This window comes from Mustela nivalis (assembly GCF_964662115.1).
Source record: "Mustela nivalis genome assembly, chromosome: 5".
NCBI classification, from domain to species: domain Eukaryota; kingdom Metazoa; phylum Chordata; class Mammalia; order Carnivora; family Mustelidae; genus Mustela; species Mustela nivalis.
The window spans coordinates 69941233-69960042 of NC_139024.1; the positions used below are offsets into that span (position 1 = coordinate 69941233).

Consider the following 18810-nt stretch of genomic DNA (forward strand, 5'->3'; position numbering starts at 1 on the left):
AGTCAGCTGTGCTCTTAGAACCCTGGGCCAAGTGGCTGCCTTTTCCCTGATGACTGACTGAGCCACACACCTGAATGCTAAGCAAAGAGACTTTTCAAGTTACATAGAGGAACATTATTTCCACAGTCCTTATGATGACTGTGGAATCGAAAACCGGGATGATTGGAATGTGATATGTAGAAAACCCTAGTCCCTAACATAGCACTGCCCAGCAGAAATAGAAGACGGACCACAGGTGTAATTTGAAATTCTCCTGTAGCCACATTAGAAGAAATAAAGAAAAGTAAAAAGAAGCAGGTGGAATTATTATATTAGTATGTTTTATGTAACCCAGTATATCCACAAAATTATCACTTCAACATTCAGTCATTTTGAAAAATTGTTAATGAGGTGTTTTTTTATTTTTATTTTTATTTTTTGGTATACTAAGTGTTTGAAAGTCCGCATTTTCAAAGCCTACATCTCAGTTGGGACTAGCCACAGTTCAGTGTCTAGTTGCCTCCTGTGGCCACCAGACTAGGTGACTCCAAGACACACTGACACTCTCTTGGAGATACTGTAGTTGGCTGGGACCATGACCAGTTATCTGTTGAGGATGTTCAGAGCTCCAGACCCTGAATCTTAGATTCAGGACCTTTCCTTCTGGCCTTTAAAGTAGATTTTTAAGGATATACATATAAGAATTATTAAATTGACACAGCTAGACACCTTCTTTGTAAACTTATTCAGATTGTAGGATGCCAAGCAACATTGTGTTCAATAAGAAAAGTCAGGGTGAGTTTTTATTCATCTCTGTGTGGGAATTAGTTATAACTATTTTGAACCATGCTGTGTCTTACTCTATCAAAAGCAGTCTCAATTTTCTGTTCAAATCTCACTTAGAGTATCCTCCTTATTTCTCTTTCTCTCTCTCTTTTTTAAGATTTTATTTATTTATTTGACAGGAAGAGATCACAAGTAGGCAGAGAGGCAGGCAGAGAGAGAGAGAGAGGGAAGCAGGCTTTCTGCTGAGCAGAGAGCCTGATGCGGGGCTTGATCCCAGGACCCTAAGATCATGACCTGAGCTGAAGGCAGAGGCTTTAACCCACTGAGCCACCAGGCACCCTGTCCTCCTTATTTCTGTTCAGCCGTGGGCTTAGATGACTGTGCTCTCTGCTACTCTACCCAGATCCCCCAGAGCTGCAGGGCATGGTGCTGTAGGAGCCGAGGGCCCACTCTCTGTTACCAGCACTCCTGTGGTCAAGGAGGTGTGGCCTAAGCTCATTACCCATTTTGGATCCAACTGAAATTAATGTTCTCGTTCATTTATTCTGATTTGTTTGAAGTCACAGATCCTACAGATGACTCCTACACTGCCCTTCATCGTGTCTATTCGTTGGGATTCCTTGGCTAGGTGTGATCTGTTCCCTGCTTCACGGTTTCTTCTTTCCATTACTTCTTGAGCACGGTTCCCTCCTCCACCCCCACCCCCGCCCCACCGTCTTTACTGCCGAGACAGACATGTAGCAGCCAACTCTGCTGCTGCTCTGTAAGATTCAGGCTTCTCTCATCCCCTGGTTCCCTCTTGTCAATGTGTATTGCTAAGGAAACCAGCCTGTGGGAACAAGGCCATCCATTGTTTTGGAGAAGTCAGGGTTACACTAAGACCGGAAGCCCTGCACCTGGCCATCTCCATGCTTGAGAAAGTCACTTCCCCTTTGAAAGTCTCAAATTGCTCATCAGTAAAGTGAGAAGCATAGGCCAGACATTGTCCAAGTTCCTTCTGGCTCTAACGATACATGAATCATTAAAAGGTGAGAATTTGAAATTCTGAAGCAGCCTGCTATTCCTTTGAATACAGTACTTCAATCTAAGATAGGATTTTCTGACATTATGTTGGTCCAATCAGGTAGAAGCTTTCCAGAAACTCTGCTTTCTATGACAATCATGAATTGGGTGGGGGTGTTAGGGGAAGCCATTCTTTATGTGTATACTTATCTATAAATGTCAATAGTACCAATTTTAGAACTCCCACTACAGTACAATAAAATGAAAGCTGTTTATAATTACAAACATTCCCTTTTCTTTTTAAAAATTAAGATTTTCCTTTTTATTGAAAAACTACTCATTATATACATTTGAGACTTACAGAAGAATTCTCTATGTATAATTTATAAGACAAAGGAAACACCATGAGCCTCACATTCAGCTTTAAAATCGGAACACTGTCCATACCTTTCAGCCTGCCCATGTTTCACTGCCCTGTACTCTGAATTTTAGTTTTCTCATTCACCTGTTTGAAACATATGAATTTGCCACATGTGTGAGGTGACTTATTTAGTTTTGCTTGTTTTTGCGGCTCATGTGATGATACACAGTATGTCATCGATGACTTTTTTTCTCACTCAATATATTGACTCTGGGATTCATTCAGGCTCAGTTCAGTTGTGTTATTCATTCATTTTTATATTGGCTTAAAATCTACTGTGACAGGAAAACAGAGTTTATTTGGATATTCTTTTATTGGCAGACATTTGCCTGGTTTCCAGTTTTTGCCTCTGTGAGCTATGCTGCTGTGATCGTTCCTTTTTTGTATATATCTTGGTGTATATGTGCAAGTTCTTTCCAAGGGTGTATGTGTAGGAGTGGAATTGCTGGCACATATTCAACTGTATTAGACAATGCCAATTGTTCTCCTGGTCGCTACAGATATTTAAACTCACTGAACTGAGTTTAAACTGCCACACCCCTAAGTAAGATACCATTTTGATCAGATATCAAGATAACTCCCTCCCACCTCAAGTAAGATACCGATAGGTTGGGAATAAAATGTTACTTGTTCCTATTTTCATTTTAATCACTTATGAGTTTTATCATCTTTCATATTTATGTCCAGTCATGTCTTTTACCTATTTTTCTGAGGTTGCCCCTTTTTCTTATTTACTTGTAAGAATTCTTTATATATTCTGTATTCTACTCCACCAGTTTTATCATTGTATGTTCTAGTTCATGCCTTGCCTTTTGAATTTCTTTATGAAAGCTGTTGACTGAAAGTTTGTAATTTCAATGTAGTTAGATTTATTAGTCATTTCTCTTATGACTAGTACTTTTAGGAACCCCTCTCCTACCTTGAAATGATAAGAATTATTTTTATATATCTATTTAAATTTAAAGTTCTGCCTTAACATTTAAGTACTTAAGCCATGTGTAATTTACTTTTGTATAAGGTGTGTGGTATAGATCTGTTTTCTTCTTTTTCATATGGCTAGACAGTTTTCTGTGCCTTTTATAAAACAGTCCTCTTTCCCAGGCATTTGTGTTGTCATCTCTGTTCTTTCCAGAGATCTGTGCCTAGAAGCTCCGCCATGTTGCCTTAGTAATGTCATCTATCCCCGCATCTTATCTATTCCCTATTTACATATTACATAATTGTAAACATCTTGATAGTATAGTTTCCAGTCTCTATCACTAACTAATGGTTATTTTTTTAAGAGTGCCTTGGTTATTCTGGGCTTTTTAATCTTTCATGTGAATTTCAGAATCATCTTGTTGAATTCTTAAAACATTAATTTTTGGTTTTTGATAGATTTTAGATTTTGATAAAAATATTATTGAAGATTTTGATAAAAATATTATTGAATCTAGATCTCATTTGAAGGAAGGCGATACTTCCTTACAATACTGAGTTTTTCTAACAGTGAATATGGTAGATCTATTAATTTGTCTCATTAGTATTTTCTAATAATTTTATAATTTTCTCCATAAAGGACATACATATCTATTATTAGTTGTATTCCCAAGTGCTTTTTACTTTTTGTTGCAACTGTAAAAAATTACATATTCTGTTTGTTAACAAATTTTTAATATTTATCTTACATTCAGTTGTTTGTAAAACTCTCTTCCTAACTCTAATAAATTATATGTACATCATTTTGAGTTTTCTCTTAAATAATCAGATCACATCAACTATGAAAGAGGACAGTTCGTTTCTATCTTTCCAATATCCATGCGCCTTTTGTTTCTCTTTCTTATCTTAGTACTCTGGGTAGGATCTCTAGTAAAAGGCTGAATAAGAGTAAAGCAGAGCAGCATTTTCTTGTTTCTGATTTTAAGGAAAATTCTTTTAAAATTTCAACATTAAAAATGTTAGTTCTAAGTTTCTGGTAGATAACTTTATAAGTTTCAAAAATTCCTCTTTTTATTTTGATGAACATTTTTTCCTTTAATTTTAAAGGGATGTTGAATTTTATACATATTTTTTCAAGTTGAATTTTATACATATTTTTTCCTGCATTATTTCAAATGTGGTCATTTAAAAAACACTTTGGTTAATGCAGTATATGGTATTTACACATATTTAGATAATCCAGGTTAATTACAGAACTGTTCATATGTCAAAATTCTCAAAACCTATGTATTTTTGTTTCTATCACAGTGACCTTAAAATTCAGATTTCAGGGGTGCCTGCGTGGCTCAGTCCTTCTTCTTTCTTTTTCTCTTTCTTTCTTTCTGTGGCAGGAGAAAGTTTGTTGTTTGTTTATTTATTGTTTTAAAATATTTTATTTACTTTTTAATTTTTTTTTAAGATTTTATTTACTTATTTGAGAAAAAGGGAAAGCACAAGTAGGGTGAGAGACAGAGGGAGCAGCAGACTCCCCACTGAGCAGGAAGCCTGACATGGGACTCAATCACAGGACTCCAGGATCATGACCTGAGCTGAATGAAGCCAGATACCCAACTGACTGAGCCACCCAGGTGCCCCTTAAATATTTTACTTAAATTCTAGTTAGTTAACATACAGTGCAATATTAGTTTCAGGAGTAGAATTCATTGATTCCTCACTTACATACAACAGCCAGTGCTCCTCCTAAGTGCCCTCCTTAATACCATCACCCATCTAGCCCATCCTCCACCTACCTCCTTTCATCAACCCTCAGTTTGTCTCCACCTTTAAGAGTCTCTTTTATGGTTTGCCTCTCTCTCTTCTTTTCCCCCTCCCATATGTTCATCTGTTTCTTAAATTTCACATGAGTGAAATCATATAGTTTTTGTCGTTCTGTGGATGACTTATTTCACTTAACATGACACACTCTAGCTCCACTCGTGTCTTTGCAGATGGTAAGATTTTCAAAAAGTTTTTTTTTTTAACTGAGTAATATTCACATATATATTCCCATTTATATTTATATATACACAGACACATGGACACACACACACACCACCACCACCACATCATCTTTAACCATTCATTTGTCAATGGATATTTGGGCTCTTTCCATAGTCTGGCTATTGTTGATAATGCTGATGTAAACAACATTGTGCATATATCTCTTCGAATCTGTATTTTTGTATCCTTTAGATAAATACCTGGTGGTACAATTGCTACATTGTAGGGTAGCTCTATTTTTAACTTTTTGGGACACCTCCATACTGTTTTCCAGAGTGGCTGCATCAGTTTGCATTCCCACCAACAGTTAAGAGGGTTCCCCTTTTCTCCAAATTCTCACCAACACCTGTTTTTTCTAGTGGTGTTAATTTTGGTCATTCTGACAGGTGTGAGGTAGCATTTCATCCTGGTTTCGATTTGTATTTCCTTGATGATGAGTGAGGTTGAGCATCTTTTTATGTGTCTGTTAGCCATTTGGATGTCTTCTTTGGAAAAGTTTCTATTCATGTCTTCTGCCCATTTCTTAACTGGGTTATTTGTTTTTGGGATGTTGTTTGGTAAGTTCTTTATAGATTTTGGATACTAGCCCTTAAAGATATGTCATTTGCAAATATCTTCTCCCACTGCATAAGCTGCCTTTTAGTTTTGTTGTTTCCTTCACGGTGCAGAAATTTTTATTTTGATGAAATACCAATAGTTCACTTTTGCTTGTGTTTTCCCTTGATTCCAGGGACATGTCTAGTAAGAAGTTGGTATGACAGAGGTCAAAGTTGCTATGGAAGGTCATAAGCTACCTATGTTGTCCTCTTGGATTTTGATAGTTTCCTGTATCATGTTTAGGTCTTTGACCCATTTTTGAATTGTTTTTGTGTATGGTGTAAGAAGGTGGTCCAGTTTCTTTCTTCTGCATCTTGCTGTCTAGTTTTCCCAACACCCATTTGTTGAAGGACTGTTTTGTTGTTGTTGTTGTTGTTGTTTTTCCCATTGGATATTCTTTCCCACTTTGTCAAAGATTAGTAGACTATGTACTTGTGGGTCCATTTCTGGGATTTCTATTCTGTTCCATTTACCTGTTTGTCTGTTTTTGTGCCAGTACTATACTGTCTTGATGACTACAACTTTGTAATATAGCTTGAAGTCCAGAATCATGATGCCTCCAGTTCTGCTTTTCTTTTTTAGGATTGTGTAAGCTCTTCAGGGTCTTACAAATTTTAGGATTATTTGTTCTAGTTCTGTGAAAAATGCTGGTGGTATTTTGATAAGGATTGCATTAAATGTGTAGATCACTTTGGGTAGTACAAACATTTTATTTATTTATTTATAATACTTTATTTATTTATTTGAGAGAGAATGAGTAAGAGAGCATGAGAGAGGAGAAGATCAGAGGGAGAAGCAGACTCCCCAAGGACCTGGGAGCCTGATGCAGAACTGGATCCTGGAAGTCCGGGATCATGACTTGAGCCGAAGGCAGTTGCTCAGCCAACTGAGCCACTTAAAGCACCCTTGGATAGTACAAACATTTTAACAATGTTAGTTCTTCCAACCTATGAGCATGGACTGTTTTTCCATTTCTCCGTCTCGCCCCCAATTTCCTTTATACGTGTTCTAAGGTTTCAGAGCACAGAACTTTTACCTCTTTGATTAGGTTTATTCCTAGGTATCTTATTGTTCTTGGTGCAGTTGTGAATGGTATCGATTCCCTGATTTCTTTTTCTGCTGCTTCATTATCAGTATATAGAAATGCAACAGATTACTGTATGTTGATTTTATATCCTGCAACTTTGTTGAATTCATAGATTAGTTTCAGCAATATTTTGGTGGAGTCTTTCAGATTTTCTGCATAGAGTATCATGTCATCTGCAAATAGTGAAAGTTTTTAATTCTTCTTTGACAGTTTGGATGTTTATTATTTCTTTTTGTTTTCTGATTGCTCCTCAACAAAGTTTTCTAGAAACACTTGCTTTTTTGGCTACTCAAACTGATCATCTTGGATTTTTAATATGCTAGGTATTTCCTAGTCACCCACCCCACCCAATGTACTCAAATTTATAGTAAATATAATTGATGGTTTGATGATTTAGTGTTACAAAATACCCACTGTTATTATTTTGAATTTGGATTTTATGGCATAGTAGTGCAGTTATAAAAAGGCATTTAAAAAGGAAAAATACAAACAGTAGCAATAACAAAACCTTAATTTAAAACCTCTTTATCTCTTTTAATATTTAAATGAGCAGAAATAAAAAACATTCCTGTTAAGTGTGAACCTTGTAGATAATCTAGGTTTCTACTAAAAGGGTATGTAGAATATGAAGTAACTCTTACATCTTTTAAGAGAACAGACTGTAAGTAATGATAGTAAGTAATGAACTATCTGATTTGCTAAAGACTATCCATTTGTTACCCACAGTCAAGGCTAAGTGTAATCACACGTGGTAACCCTCACCTTAGGAGCCCATTACAAGTGCAATAACAGACTATGATTCAAGTTCTCACGAAGTGTTAAACTGCCACTTGAAAGATGAAACATATTGATATTTCGAAAATATTTTGCAGGAAGAAACTGTTTGCTTAGATTCTGAGACAGATGAACATATTAACTGGTTCCAGCAGGAATATATGAAAACAGAAAAGAACTGGAAAGAAATTGATAAGAGGATGAGTCAGACTTTGGAAATAAGAAGAAAGTTGATTGGCAGCAGAACACCTCTGAAGGACGTTCTTAAAATGTTTCCTTTCCTGAAGTGCCCTTATCAGGTATCTTTATTTGCTTATAATATTCTCTAATTTTAATGTCCAAATGGATTTTTTTCCTTTTCTTTTGGAGTATAACAGCACTATGTAGCAAATGGTGGGTGTGAATCTCAGTAGGGTGTGTAGACTCCACAGGCTGTAACTGGGACCATTTGGTAAGAATTTCTGGAAGCATATTCTAATAACATACACTGTCTGCCTTCAGATTTAAAGATTTCCCTGTCATTGAACATACTGGGGAGGCTGGACGGACCACTACTTAGGGGTGTTTTGACAGTGTGAAACATTTTCCCTTTGCATACATTTAGACAATCAAGATAGTTTACTAAGGAACTGTTAGTCTGCAGCATTACTCAAAATCTATTTCCTTTATGATCCCAAATCACTTTATAAAGTGGAATATATGAAATTTAACAAATAAACCAAGTACCCTTCCATTTAGTTTACTTACAGGGGCCTTTAAATGGTCCTATCACAATCTTAGTGTAATGTTAGCTGAGTATATAATGAAAGATTCATTGAAGTTTTTACCTGGGAACACATTTCATGGAAGAATTCTGTGGGCGCAATCAACTGTTTTGAAAATAAAAGTTATCCATGTTATTTTTCCTCCACAAAATGAAAAAGAAGTTGCCTGCATATTTTATTTTCATAATCATGCCTATAGCAAACATCTGAGTGCTTACTACATAGGGGGCGTATTTTCGGTGCTCTACACAGATTATTTTATCTGTTTGTCTCTCAGCAACACTACCTTAGTTATTGGTTGTTTTCTCTTCATCTTTGGGTTGCTACCAAGAGTAATAGCCAGGAGGCTTTGGCTATTTCAAGAGTACACCAGATTGACACACTTAACAATATATTGTTTTAAAGCCAAACCTTGTCAAACCAACAGCCCATAAACTCCGTAAGTGTAAGGAGCATATTTTAAACATGTTAGTAGTTCTCCAAGTGCCTTGCAGAATATTGTGCGTGCAATACAAATGAAATATTGATTTTTTTTTTTTTTTGGAATGCTGAATGAGTTAGTGAATGGTTGGTGTCTTTGTCTGGACTGCTGTAACAAAAATATGATGGACTGCATGGTTTATAAACAACAGAAATTTATTTCTCAATAGCTCTGGGGTTGGGGAAGTCCAAGATCAAGACACTGGCGGGTTTGGTGTCTGACAGTCTGCTTTCTGGTTCATTCATGAACGGCACTCTCTAGCTCTCATTTCACCTGGCTGAAGGGGCAGCATAGCTATCTGGAAACTCTTTTACAAAGGCAGGAATCCCATTTGCGAAGGTTCCACCCTCATAACCCGTCCCCTCTCAAAGGCCCCATGTCTTCATTCCATCACATTGAGCATTAGGTTTAACATATGAATTCTGGGGGGACATAAGCAATCAGCCCACAGCAGTTGGTGAGACTGTCTGGACACCGATGCTGCAGCCTTAGGAGGTCTTCATGGGCGTGTGGCCTGCACAGGTTTAGTGATTCAAAGAGATAAGCTATGGTTCAGCAGCCTTTCAAAGAATGATAGTGAGAATGAATCTGAGTCGGGGGCGGAGCAGGTTTTAGACCCAAGACGGGGTGTCTCGTGCTTTGTCTTAGGTCTCTTTTTTTCCCATTCCCTCAGGCATTTCACTCTTTATATTCAAAATATGGATTGGGATATGGTTTTTGTAATGACTGTGTTACTGAATGAATAAAGTTGTCTATCTGTTGTTTTAAACAAAAGAGTTGAACGTTTCCGCTTTCTTTAGGAAGTGCCTGTCTAGGCCTTAGCCAGCCAGCTGGGATTCACAATATTTATAAAACCCTTGTTGTGCTTTCTAAAATAAAAGCAAGCTCAACCTAACTTACAAACACCCAGCTAACAAACAATCCCTAGAGCAGGACAGCTGTCCCTGCTCCAAACTACTCCCACCACTTGTTGTTACTATCATTGTGAAGCCCTGTGAGCCTAGGGAGCTTGTGCGCACAGGTGTGGCAGAAGAGAAGCAGCCAGCATGGGACATTGGACTGGAGAGTTTATATGGATCCTTCGTCACCACCTGCATTCATCACCCTCCTCCCCTCAAAACACATTCTTTGAACAGAAAATCAGAATGATATTTAGGAACAAAGATTTTAGCCCTAAGTATACTCATAGCTACAGAGGTGCTATTGCTCTATAATTTCTCACAGAACAAAGCCAGGATATATACCTTTGCATAGGTGTACATGTGTGCATGCACACACACACACACACACACACAAAATCAAAATCTGTATCTGTTCATATATCCATATAGCCATGAGGTTGCATTTATACCTCCAACCCAAAACGGAGGGCTTATTCTAATTGACTCCTTTTCCATACATTCTGACTCACTTTAACAGCACCCATTGGCACCCATTATCCTCAATGTATTTACTTATTTGTGTCACCTTCCTCAAACCTCATACAGCCAAACTCCTGGTCATGAATGATCAGCCACAGAAAAGCTCCTTTCTCCACACTCCATGTTTTGTCTCACAGGTTACTAATCTTAATCCTCTTTTTTTTTTCTTGTTATTCAGAATAATTTCTATTGCTCTATCTTCAAGTTCATGAAACTTTTCTGTTTTCCACATGCATTTTCCTATTTGGTGATGTTTTCATTTCAGTAAATGTTATTTTTGAATTGAATTTCAATTTGATTTTTTACATATATAAGTATATATCCCATTTCTCTGTTGAGATGCCCCACAGTGATGATACATGGAATTCACTGGACTTACCATGTTCCCCACTATCCTCGATTAGTGGTCCACTGAAGGTTGCCTAATAAAAGAGCCACCATGCCTTTATGAGAATGTGCATTCCAGTTTTCTGATAACTACTTTTGGACCTAGTCTTTGGGCAACTGATGATCTACCAAAATGTTCAAGAAATGATGAGACCCCATGGGTAGTATGTAACTCTTCTTTACAGAGTTTTAGGGAAAGAGATGAGTACTTTGATTCCTACCAGTGTGAGTGATGATGAATTGTCTTATAAAGCCACTCTTAAAAAAAAAAAAAAAGTGGGGTGGGGCACCTGGGTGGCTCAGTGTCAAATAAATAAATAAAAATCTTAAAAAAAAAAAGTGGAGAGAAAGGCAAGGGAAACAAAGGCAAAAATGAACTATTGGGACTTCATCAAGATAAAAAGGTTTTGCACAGCAAAGGAAAGTTGACAAAACCAAAAAACAACTGACAGAATGAGAGAAGATCTTTGCAAATGACATATCAGATAAAGGGCTAGTATCCAAAATCTATAAAGAACTTACCAAACTCAAGACCCAAGGAATAAATAATCCAATGAAGAAATGGGCAGAAGACATGAACAGACATTTCTCCAAAGATGTACAAATGGCCAATAGACACATGAATAAGTGCTCCATATCACTCAGCATCAGGGAAATAAAAATAAAAACCACAGTGAAAGACCACCTCACTAGTCAGAATGACTAAAATTAACAAGTCAGGAAATGACAGATTTTGGCAAGGATGTGGAGAAAGGGGAACCCTCTTAGACTGTTGGTGGGAATGCATGCTGGTGCAGCCACTCTGGAAAACAGTAAGGAGTTTCCTCAAAAAGTTGAAAATAGAGTTATTCTATGACCCAGCAATTGCACTACTGGGTATTTACCCCAAAGATACAAATGTAGTGATCTGAAGGGGTACGTGCACCCCAGTGTTTATAGTAGCAATGTCCACGAAAGCCAAACAATGGAAAGAGCCCAGATGTCCACCGAGAGATGAACAGATAAAGAAGATGTGGTATACACACACACATATACACAGGAATATTATGCAGCCATTAAAAATGAAATCTTGCCATTTGCAATGACATGGATGGAACTAGAGGGGATAATGCTTAGCGAAATAAGTCAGTCAGTGAAAGACAATTATCACATGATTTCACTGATATGTGGAATTTAAGAAACAAAACAGGATCACCGGGGAAGAAAGGAAAAATAAAACAAGATGAAAACGGAGAAGGAGACAAACCATAAGAGACTCTTAATCGTAGGAAACAAACTGAGGGTTTCTGGAAGGAAGGGGCGTGGGGGGATGGGGTAACTGGTGATGGACATTAGGAGGGCATGTGACGTAATGAACACTGGGTGTAAGACTGATGAATCACATACCTGTACCACTGAAACCAATAATACATTATATGTAATTAATTGAATTTAACATTTAAAAATGTTTAATTAAAAAAACAGTGGGGAGGCTCCAGTGTGGTGGAATTCTCGGACGGGGATAAATTGGGCAGTGGCAGGAAAAGGTGGTTTTGAGTAAAGGGGTTCCCATACATGTAAACTGGTTTTGCTTTTACTTTGTAATCATATTGCCTATACCTGTTTCTCATCACTTACTTTTGTCTCTAAAGCTCTCCTCTTTCGAACACTATGGTTAGGTATTTTTAAAATTTTGCTTCCTAAGATCTAACAGTTTTCTTATTTTGCTCTTGTTGCACACCACCTAAAGAAATACAAGGTCCTAGAATCTTAGCTGGAAGCCGAATAGCCAAAATACACATATATCGTTGAATCCTCATTTAGTTGAGTCTGTGCAAAGTTTTAATTCTATGGATATAGAAGTTTGCTATGTCCATTATTTATCTTATTTATCCTATTCATTTCAGATTTTCTTCCCCTCCTCTGTCTTTTTAAATCTTTACTCCTCCACTAAAGCTACTCAGATACCTTGTATATATTTTAAACTAGCATTCAAAGCTTAATATAAGCCTAAAGAGTTATTTACTCCTTACATTCTATACATTAGCTTTTCTTGTGACCTTTTTCTTCTTTTTCCTAGATGTTCAGAGAATTCCAACTTCTTACGAGAACAGATATTTATAAGAAAATAAAGCACATTTTGGAATCCTATTCAGAAAATATACTGACTTCTTTTTCAGTGATGGACAATCCAATCAATATTGCATTGCAAGAAAAAATGAAACAGCACACAGATGAAGAAATGTTGAAACGTTAGTGAACTTGGGTCTCGGGCAATCTGGTCTCAGTTACCTGGATAATTTGGGATAATTAGAAAAGCTCTGTTTTAGAAATAAGTAATTCAGTGAAACAACATGCAGGATGAAAAAAATTCTCAAATAGGGCAAGTTGAGGTACAGAATTGAAAGTACACTTGAGGGGTACCTGGGTGGCTCAGTAGGTTAAGCTGCTGCCTTCAGCTCGGGTCATGATCTCAGGGTCCTGGAATCGAGCCCCGCATCAGGCTCTCTGCTCAGCAGGGAGCCTGCTTCTCTCTCTCTCTCTCTGCCTGCCTCTCTGCCTACTTGTGATCTCTCTCTGTCAAATAAATAGATAAATTAAGTGAAATCTTAAAAAAAAAAAAAAGAAAGTATACTTGATCCTGTAAAATTATATTTAGGGGAACTAGTTAGCTGTTAGTGTCATAATACACATCATTAGGTAAAGCATGCTAAAATCTTCCTGGCTGATGGACAGAGAGTACAGGGCTCTTATCTTCTGGGCATGACTTGGAGGGCAGAACATGAGATCTGGTTTTTATTAGATGGCAGTGTTGGTTAAATAGTTGTGAAACACTGATGCAATAAAGCTGGTTTATTCTCTGTAGAAGGAAATGACTAAACAAACAAACAAAAATCCAGGTTTAAAAACTGGCTTTTGCTTTTTGGCAAAACCTTATTTTCACTTGGACTTTAAGCACATTTGTTTTGGCAGATCTGAAGATGACAGCCACATGTTTGCTTCTACCAGATGTTTTCGGGGATGATCCCAGCCTTTTTGTCATTGTGAATGAGAAGGTATGCAGTATGTCAGTGATCACTGGGTTTGACGTTTCACATCTTCATATGATAATTTATTTGAAAACAGGGTGGTGGTCTCTTTTGAAGTACGGTTTCATCATATTTACAAATATGCTGCCCTACGACAAGTTCATTTACTGTAATATCATGGTTAAATTGAGGCACGTTTTATTATTTAGCTATTATCCACATCACAGAGTGTTGAGTCTATTATCTATTATTTCAGGTGCAAGTTTCCACACCTGTGTTAGAAGTCAAGAACCCTTTCAATGTCGATGTCTGCGAATTTTCTTTGTATTTAGAAAAAGAGAAGCTCACAAAGGTAGATGACTGTATTACGGCCTTGGCTGCCCTCATTGCTGCCTTCCATGTATTTGGAGTTGAGTGTCCAAGAAGACTGTCCCAAACCCTCAACTTCCTAGAGACGCTGATTTTTGATATGCACAGTCCGGGTTTTCCTTCTATGAAAGAAAAGGAAAAGGAAGTAGGATTTCAACATCCAGTCACTTAATGGCATGCCAAATATTGCATCAGAATTAATCTCTGGGACATCTAAAATTTTATTAAAAAAAATTGTTTTGACTTAGCGTTATAGTAGAGGTAGGTATTAGAAAACTGTCTTGTCTCAAAGATGCAAATGAATTTCAGTACCTTCTATCTTTATGCTTAGATACTGAAAATTCTTTGTGAAGTTCTGTAATAAAATACTATGTTAAAGAGCTGTTGGAGTTCTAAGAAATTCAATGATCCAAGCTACACTTTTTTAAAAAAATATTTATTTATATTTTTTGAGTGAGAGTGCACACGTATACAAGTAGGAGGGGCAGAGGGAGAAGGAAAAATAATCTCAAGCCGACTCCGCACAGAGTATGGAGCCCAATGCAGGGCTTGATCTCATCACCCTGAGATCCCAAGCTGAGCCAAAATCTAGAGATGGGCGCTTAACTGACTGTGTTACCTAGGTGCCCCAAGAGCTACACTTTCTAGGGTGCTTTAGCTTTAGAAAGACCCTCCACTTCAGATAACTCAAGTCCTTTGATAAGGGTAATCACACCTCACACTTGGCCCAGTATGTGCACCCTCGGAAGACTCGATACCCAGGAGCTATACATTTGTGTCCTGTGGGCTGCCTCTTTGGTCTGAATATGGCTTGGAAACATTTTGGTCTTGAACATTTTAAGAAGATGCACATACTCCCCAGTTCTTTTTCCTCCAGCTGACCTGCCTGATCCCAGGCATTTTGGTTTCCTTCAATCACATTTGTTGAGAACAAAGGCTGCTTCATTCCTGAGGTCTCCTCACTGCTAGCTGATCTCACTGGCCCAGGTTTTGATCTCCTGTGACTGTGTAGTCTTCCACTGCTTCCCTCCCTTGACACACAGTGATAGCCCTGTTCTTGTCTCATATCATTCAACTTTTCCCTGGCTTTGATGTCAGGTGTTGGTGTGAGCCCTGGCTGCTGTTCGGATTTGTTAGATCTGTAATATGGACCTGGTTTTCCCTTCCCAGAGCCTTCTGGGCACCAGTTTCTAGCGTTTGGCTTGGCCCCTTCCTAGACTTGCTCTGTTGCCTATCTCTGAAGTCCAGGTCCTGATGGCCTCATCCACCCAGCTCAGAATCCCATGCTGTCATTCCATTTGTTCTGTTCCTAAAGACGGTACATAAGGAGTCCTTAGGTTTCACAAGACTCAGTGCACTCTTTTCAAGTATTTTATAAGGATACATGACAACATTACAGTTTTGAGGTGCTCCTTGATAATCATCATCACAGTTTCAACAAAACCTATCAGTTTTGACAGAACAGATTGGTTTAGAGACTGAAGAGACTTAGGTATGCTAATACTTCCATCACAATGCCATGAGCATTTTGGGGGTAACGTTATCAATTTTTTTAAAAGTTTACAAAGAAAGGGATTCATATGAGTTATTGAAAAACATTTGTATGACATACATCTCTAGAAATACTCATTCTAATGCCTTTTTCTCTGTTAAGTACTATTCTTTAAAATGTTTAAATCAGTGAGCTAGAAAATGCAATTTATCAGCTGCCCACCTCTACAATGACCATTCACTACCTGCGTTTCAGTGAAATGGACAGGCAGAGGACCAAATTGGTTCCTATCAATTTCACCTGAACTAGTCCCTAATTCCATGATTTCTGTTTCTTCCCTTTCCCCTTCCCTGAACTGTGCCTTTCGTTCCTTACAAACTTCCCTTTATCCCTCCTCCCCGCCCCCACCACTTTTTTAGTTCCATAATCTGTCATATTCTTCCTCTTCCAAAAGGAATTTACTAAATTCTTACAGATTCCTTTCCTCAGAAGTACACAGTCTCTGTGGCTAAAGGTCAACGAAAGCCTCTCTTTGTCCCCATGGGCTGGGGAAGGGAGGGGCGGAGCTGCAGGAACACAGCCGTGAGGTTTGGCTCTAAACATGGCAGACACGAGCTGACCGTGAGGGCAAATTCACTTAAGCTTTATTGTCTCTTCCCAGGTGCATCCCCAGTGCCCCCAGCACAGCCCTGCCCCTTGGTAAATACCCCTATTGTTGACTAACGTAAGTCTGAGTCTACCGAATCCAAAATGGCATCCTTTGGTTATATTCCAACCTGCAGACAGGTCCCAGTTGGCTTATACAATGTTTGCAGCCTTTTAAAAATGTGTCCACTTATTTACTCACTTATTTATTGTTGTTCTTTGCATCACCTGGGACACAGCTTGACAATTTTGAATCCTGCAGATTCTTTACATAGCGAGATAATGCCCAAATCTTTGACATTGCTCCTGCCCTCATTTGCCTGTTTGACAAGTTTTCTAAAAAAATCATACATATGTAAAAAAAAGTATCTGCAATTAAGATTTTATTTCATTCATCTCAGATATAACAAGTGCAACTTGAATGTACAAATTCTGAACAGAACATAAAAAGGAAAAAAAAAACCCCGACAACGAAAAACTTATTTAAGCAGATTCATGCAAAGAAATGAAAGGGACATTGCAGATGTCATGGCCCTTTTGAATTATGACAAATGCAAAGGACTGCTAGTAGACTCCCAATGGGGGACATCACAGGAAGTCCTACATCCGAGAAAATGAGGGCAACTAAGGAGAGAGGCGGAACTTGCCCCAGCATGCTACGAACTTACTTGCTACTCTTATAATAGCCCTCGTATAAATGGCCCATCCTAGGAGTAGACATTACATCCAAAGGCTGATAAAATAATTTAACTTTTGTGTTGGAAAGACATTCTTGGAAAAGAAACACTACTGCTAGCTGTTTCTAGGTAATCAAGGGCTTTCATTTAAAGTGCATCTGTACATTTATAAAACTTAGGTGAACCATTCTACAGAGAAAGGAACCTTTCCAAAATGGAGGTTCTTGAATAATTGCTTTGGGAAGTTGCCCCCTGGATCTGTGAGCCTTTAGAAGCTTTCTGTTCTTTATGACCGCTGTTGCTCCCTCCCACCCTACCTTTTCAGTAAAATCCATACACTCTCTCTTCAGCCAACTCGAAGAAAACTTTTGGGTCTGGAGGAAGATGACTTTCTGGGACAGAACTCTATATGGAGTAGTGTTTCCGTAGACAGAATGACCCCTTCAGCTCTGAAAAGCACCACAGTTACTTCATTGGCAATCAGAGAGAAGCTCGAGATCGTCTCACAAATAGTTCAAGATCCTTACAAACACCCCCACCCCCCAATATAACTGCATATTCCTTTGACACCACTGGACTCTTGTAAATACATAGGGCACCACCATGTATAAGATTGATGCCATTCAAATACATCACCTAATTTATTTATATATTTTATTTTTCAATTCCATTATTTATATACATGTTTTTGGTAATTATAGTAAAGATGCTGGTGAAAAGTAATTTGTTTAACATTTCATAATGCGTGCAAAAGTAAAAACACTGATTTAAAGTAATTTTACCACCGTCCAGCCCCAACAAATTATGACAAGCAGTTAGGCAATATCATGACTTGCAAAGTTATACTTAGCATAATGTTGCAATTCAAAATATGGCACAAGATGAACAATACAGGTAACAGTCCCACTGGCGAACCTCAGCCAGGTTTTGACTAATTTGGTTTCAGTTGAACTTGGATTATATAAAAATTTCTGAAAGTACTGAAAAAGAAACAGTGTGCATGAAAGAGAATTCAACAATGTTTACAAAATGCCAAAAGTTCTTACTCTGAACCCCCCTTTTACCATAAATAATTAATGAAGTCCCCTTCCCCCCACCCCCGAGCCTCAAAAAGATGTACAAAGATAAATTTAGCTCAGTGAACAGAACCAAAGGATGACCGCTGTTAGACAGTACTTGGTTAAAAGCCGAAGGACTTTCATAAGGATTCGTATATATTGTCTCTTGAGGAATATAAATAATCAGATAGCATCGCTCTTTTGAGTTTTGGAGACTTCTCGCGTAGGAGTTATAACTGTCCTTGTGCTTTGAATAAAACATGAGCTTTTAAAGCAGAAAGCTGATGGTATTCCAAATTCCCCATCTTCAAAGTTCATTGTGAGAGTTCTTTTCTGCAGCTTTGAACATCAGGATGGAATTGAAGATTTTGAGAGCAGGGCCCAACTTAATGCTCATAATTTTAACAATGTCTGTTTGGGTCATGAGCAGAAAGGCTTCTCCATCAATTTGCTGCAATGGGAAGAAAAGACAAAAAAGATTATGACTCAGTCGGACGTGGTGGTGTGGCAAATAGGCGAAGCTGCGTTATCAGCCGTCTTCTGCACAGCACCATGAGAACGGCACAAATAGGAGCTCATGTGTGCCGGCATTTACCAATTCATCAGGCTTTCTTATCGACAACAACCAAATGTGGACTGGAAGCAAAGTGAAAACGAAGTCATCTGAAAAATCGGCCTGTAGGAAAATGGGAGACGCCCGTATCTCCCCGTGATGACTCTGACTTAGGCAATGAGTCAAGCAGAATCTGGGAAACTCTGGGGTGCCTTAGATCCAGCTCCCATTACGGCAGATTTTCAGATGAGAGAGGAGAATAAGCACACAGGAAGCACACAGCTGCGTGTGGATAGAAACAAGGAATTTGGGCAAATGTGTTGGCTGCATGTTAACATTTTTTTAAAATCG

General features: G+C 38.1%; 2 protein-coding genes across 14 annotated transcripts in view; one reads left to right on the plus strand and one right to left on the minus strand.

The window, feature by feature from the left end:
- SAMD3 (sterile alpha motif domain containing 3) overlaps positions 1-14416 on the plus strand; it is a 51959-nt gene extending 37543 nt beyond the window's left edge. For all 5 annotated transcript variants that reach the window (XM_082731216.1, XM_082731215.1, XM_082731214.1 and 2 more), the window contains 4 exons: positions 7703-7903; positions 12717-12888; positions 13610-13692; positions 13922-14416. In XM_082731216.1, the coding sequence (XP_082587342.1) occupies positions 7703-7903; positions 12717-12888; positions 13610-13692; positions 13922-14206 (741 nt within the window). In that variant the 3' untranslated portion in view covers positions 14207-14416. The remainder of the gene's footprint in view (positions 1-7702; positions 7904-12716; positions 12889-13609; positions 13693-13921) is intronic.
- Positions 14417-16537: 2121 nt separating this feature from the next.
- L3MBTL3 (L3MBTL histone methyl-lysine binding protein 3) overlaps positions 16538-18810 on the minus strand; it is a 112431-nt gene continuing 110158 nt past the window's right edge. For all 9 annotated transcript variants that reach the window (XM_082731205.1, XM_082731197.1, XM_082731200.1 and 6 more), the window contains one exon: positions 16538-18357. In XM_082731205.1, the coding sequence (XP_082587331.1) occupies positions 18214-18357 (144 nt within the window). In that variant the 3' untranslated portion in view covers positions 16538-18213. The remainder of the gene's footprint in view (positions 18358-18810) is intronic.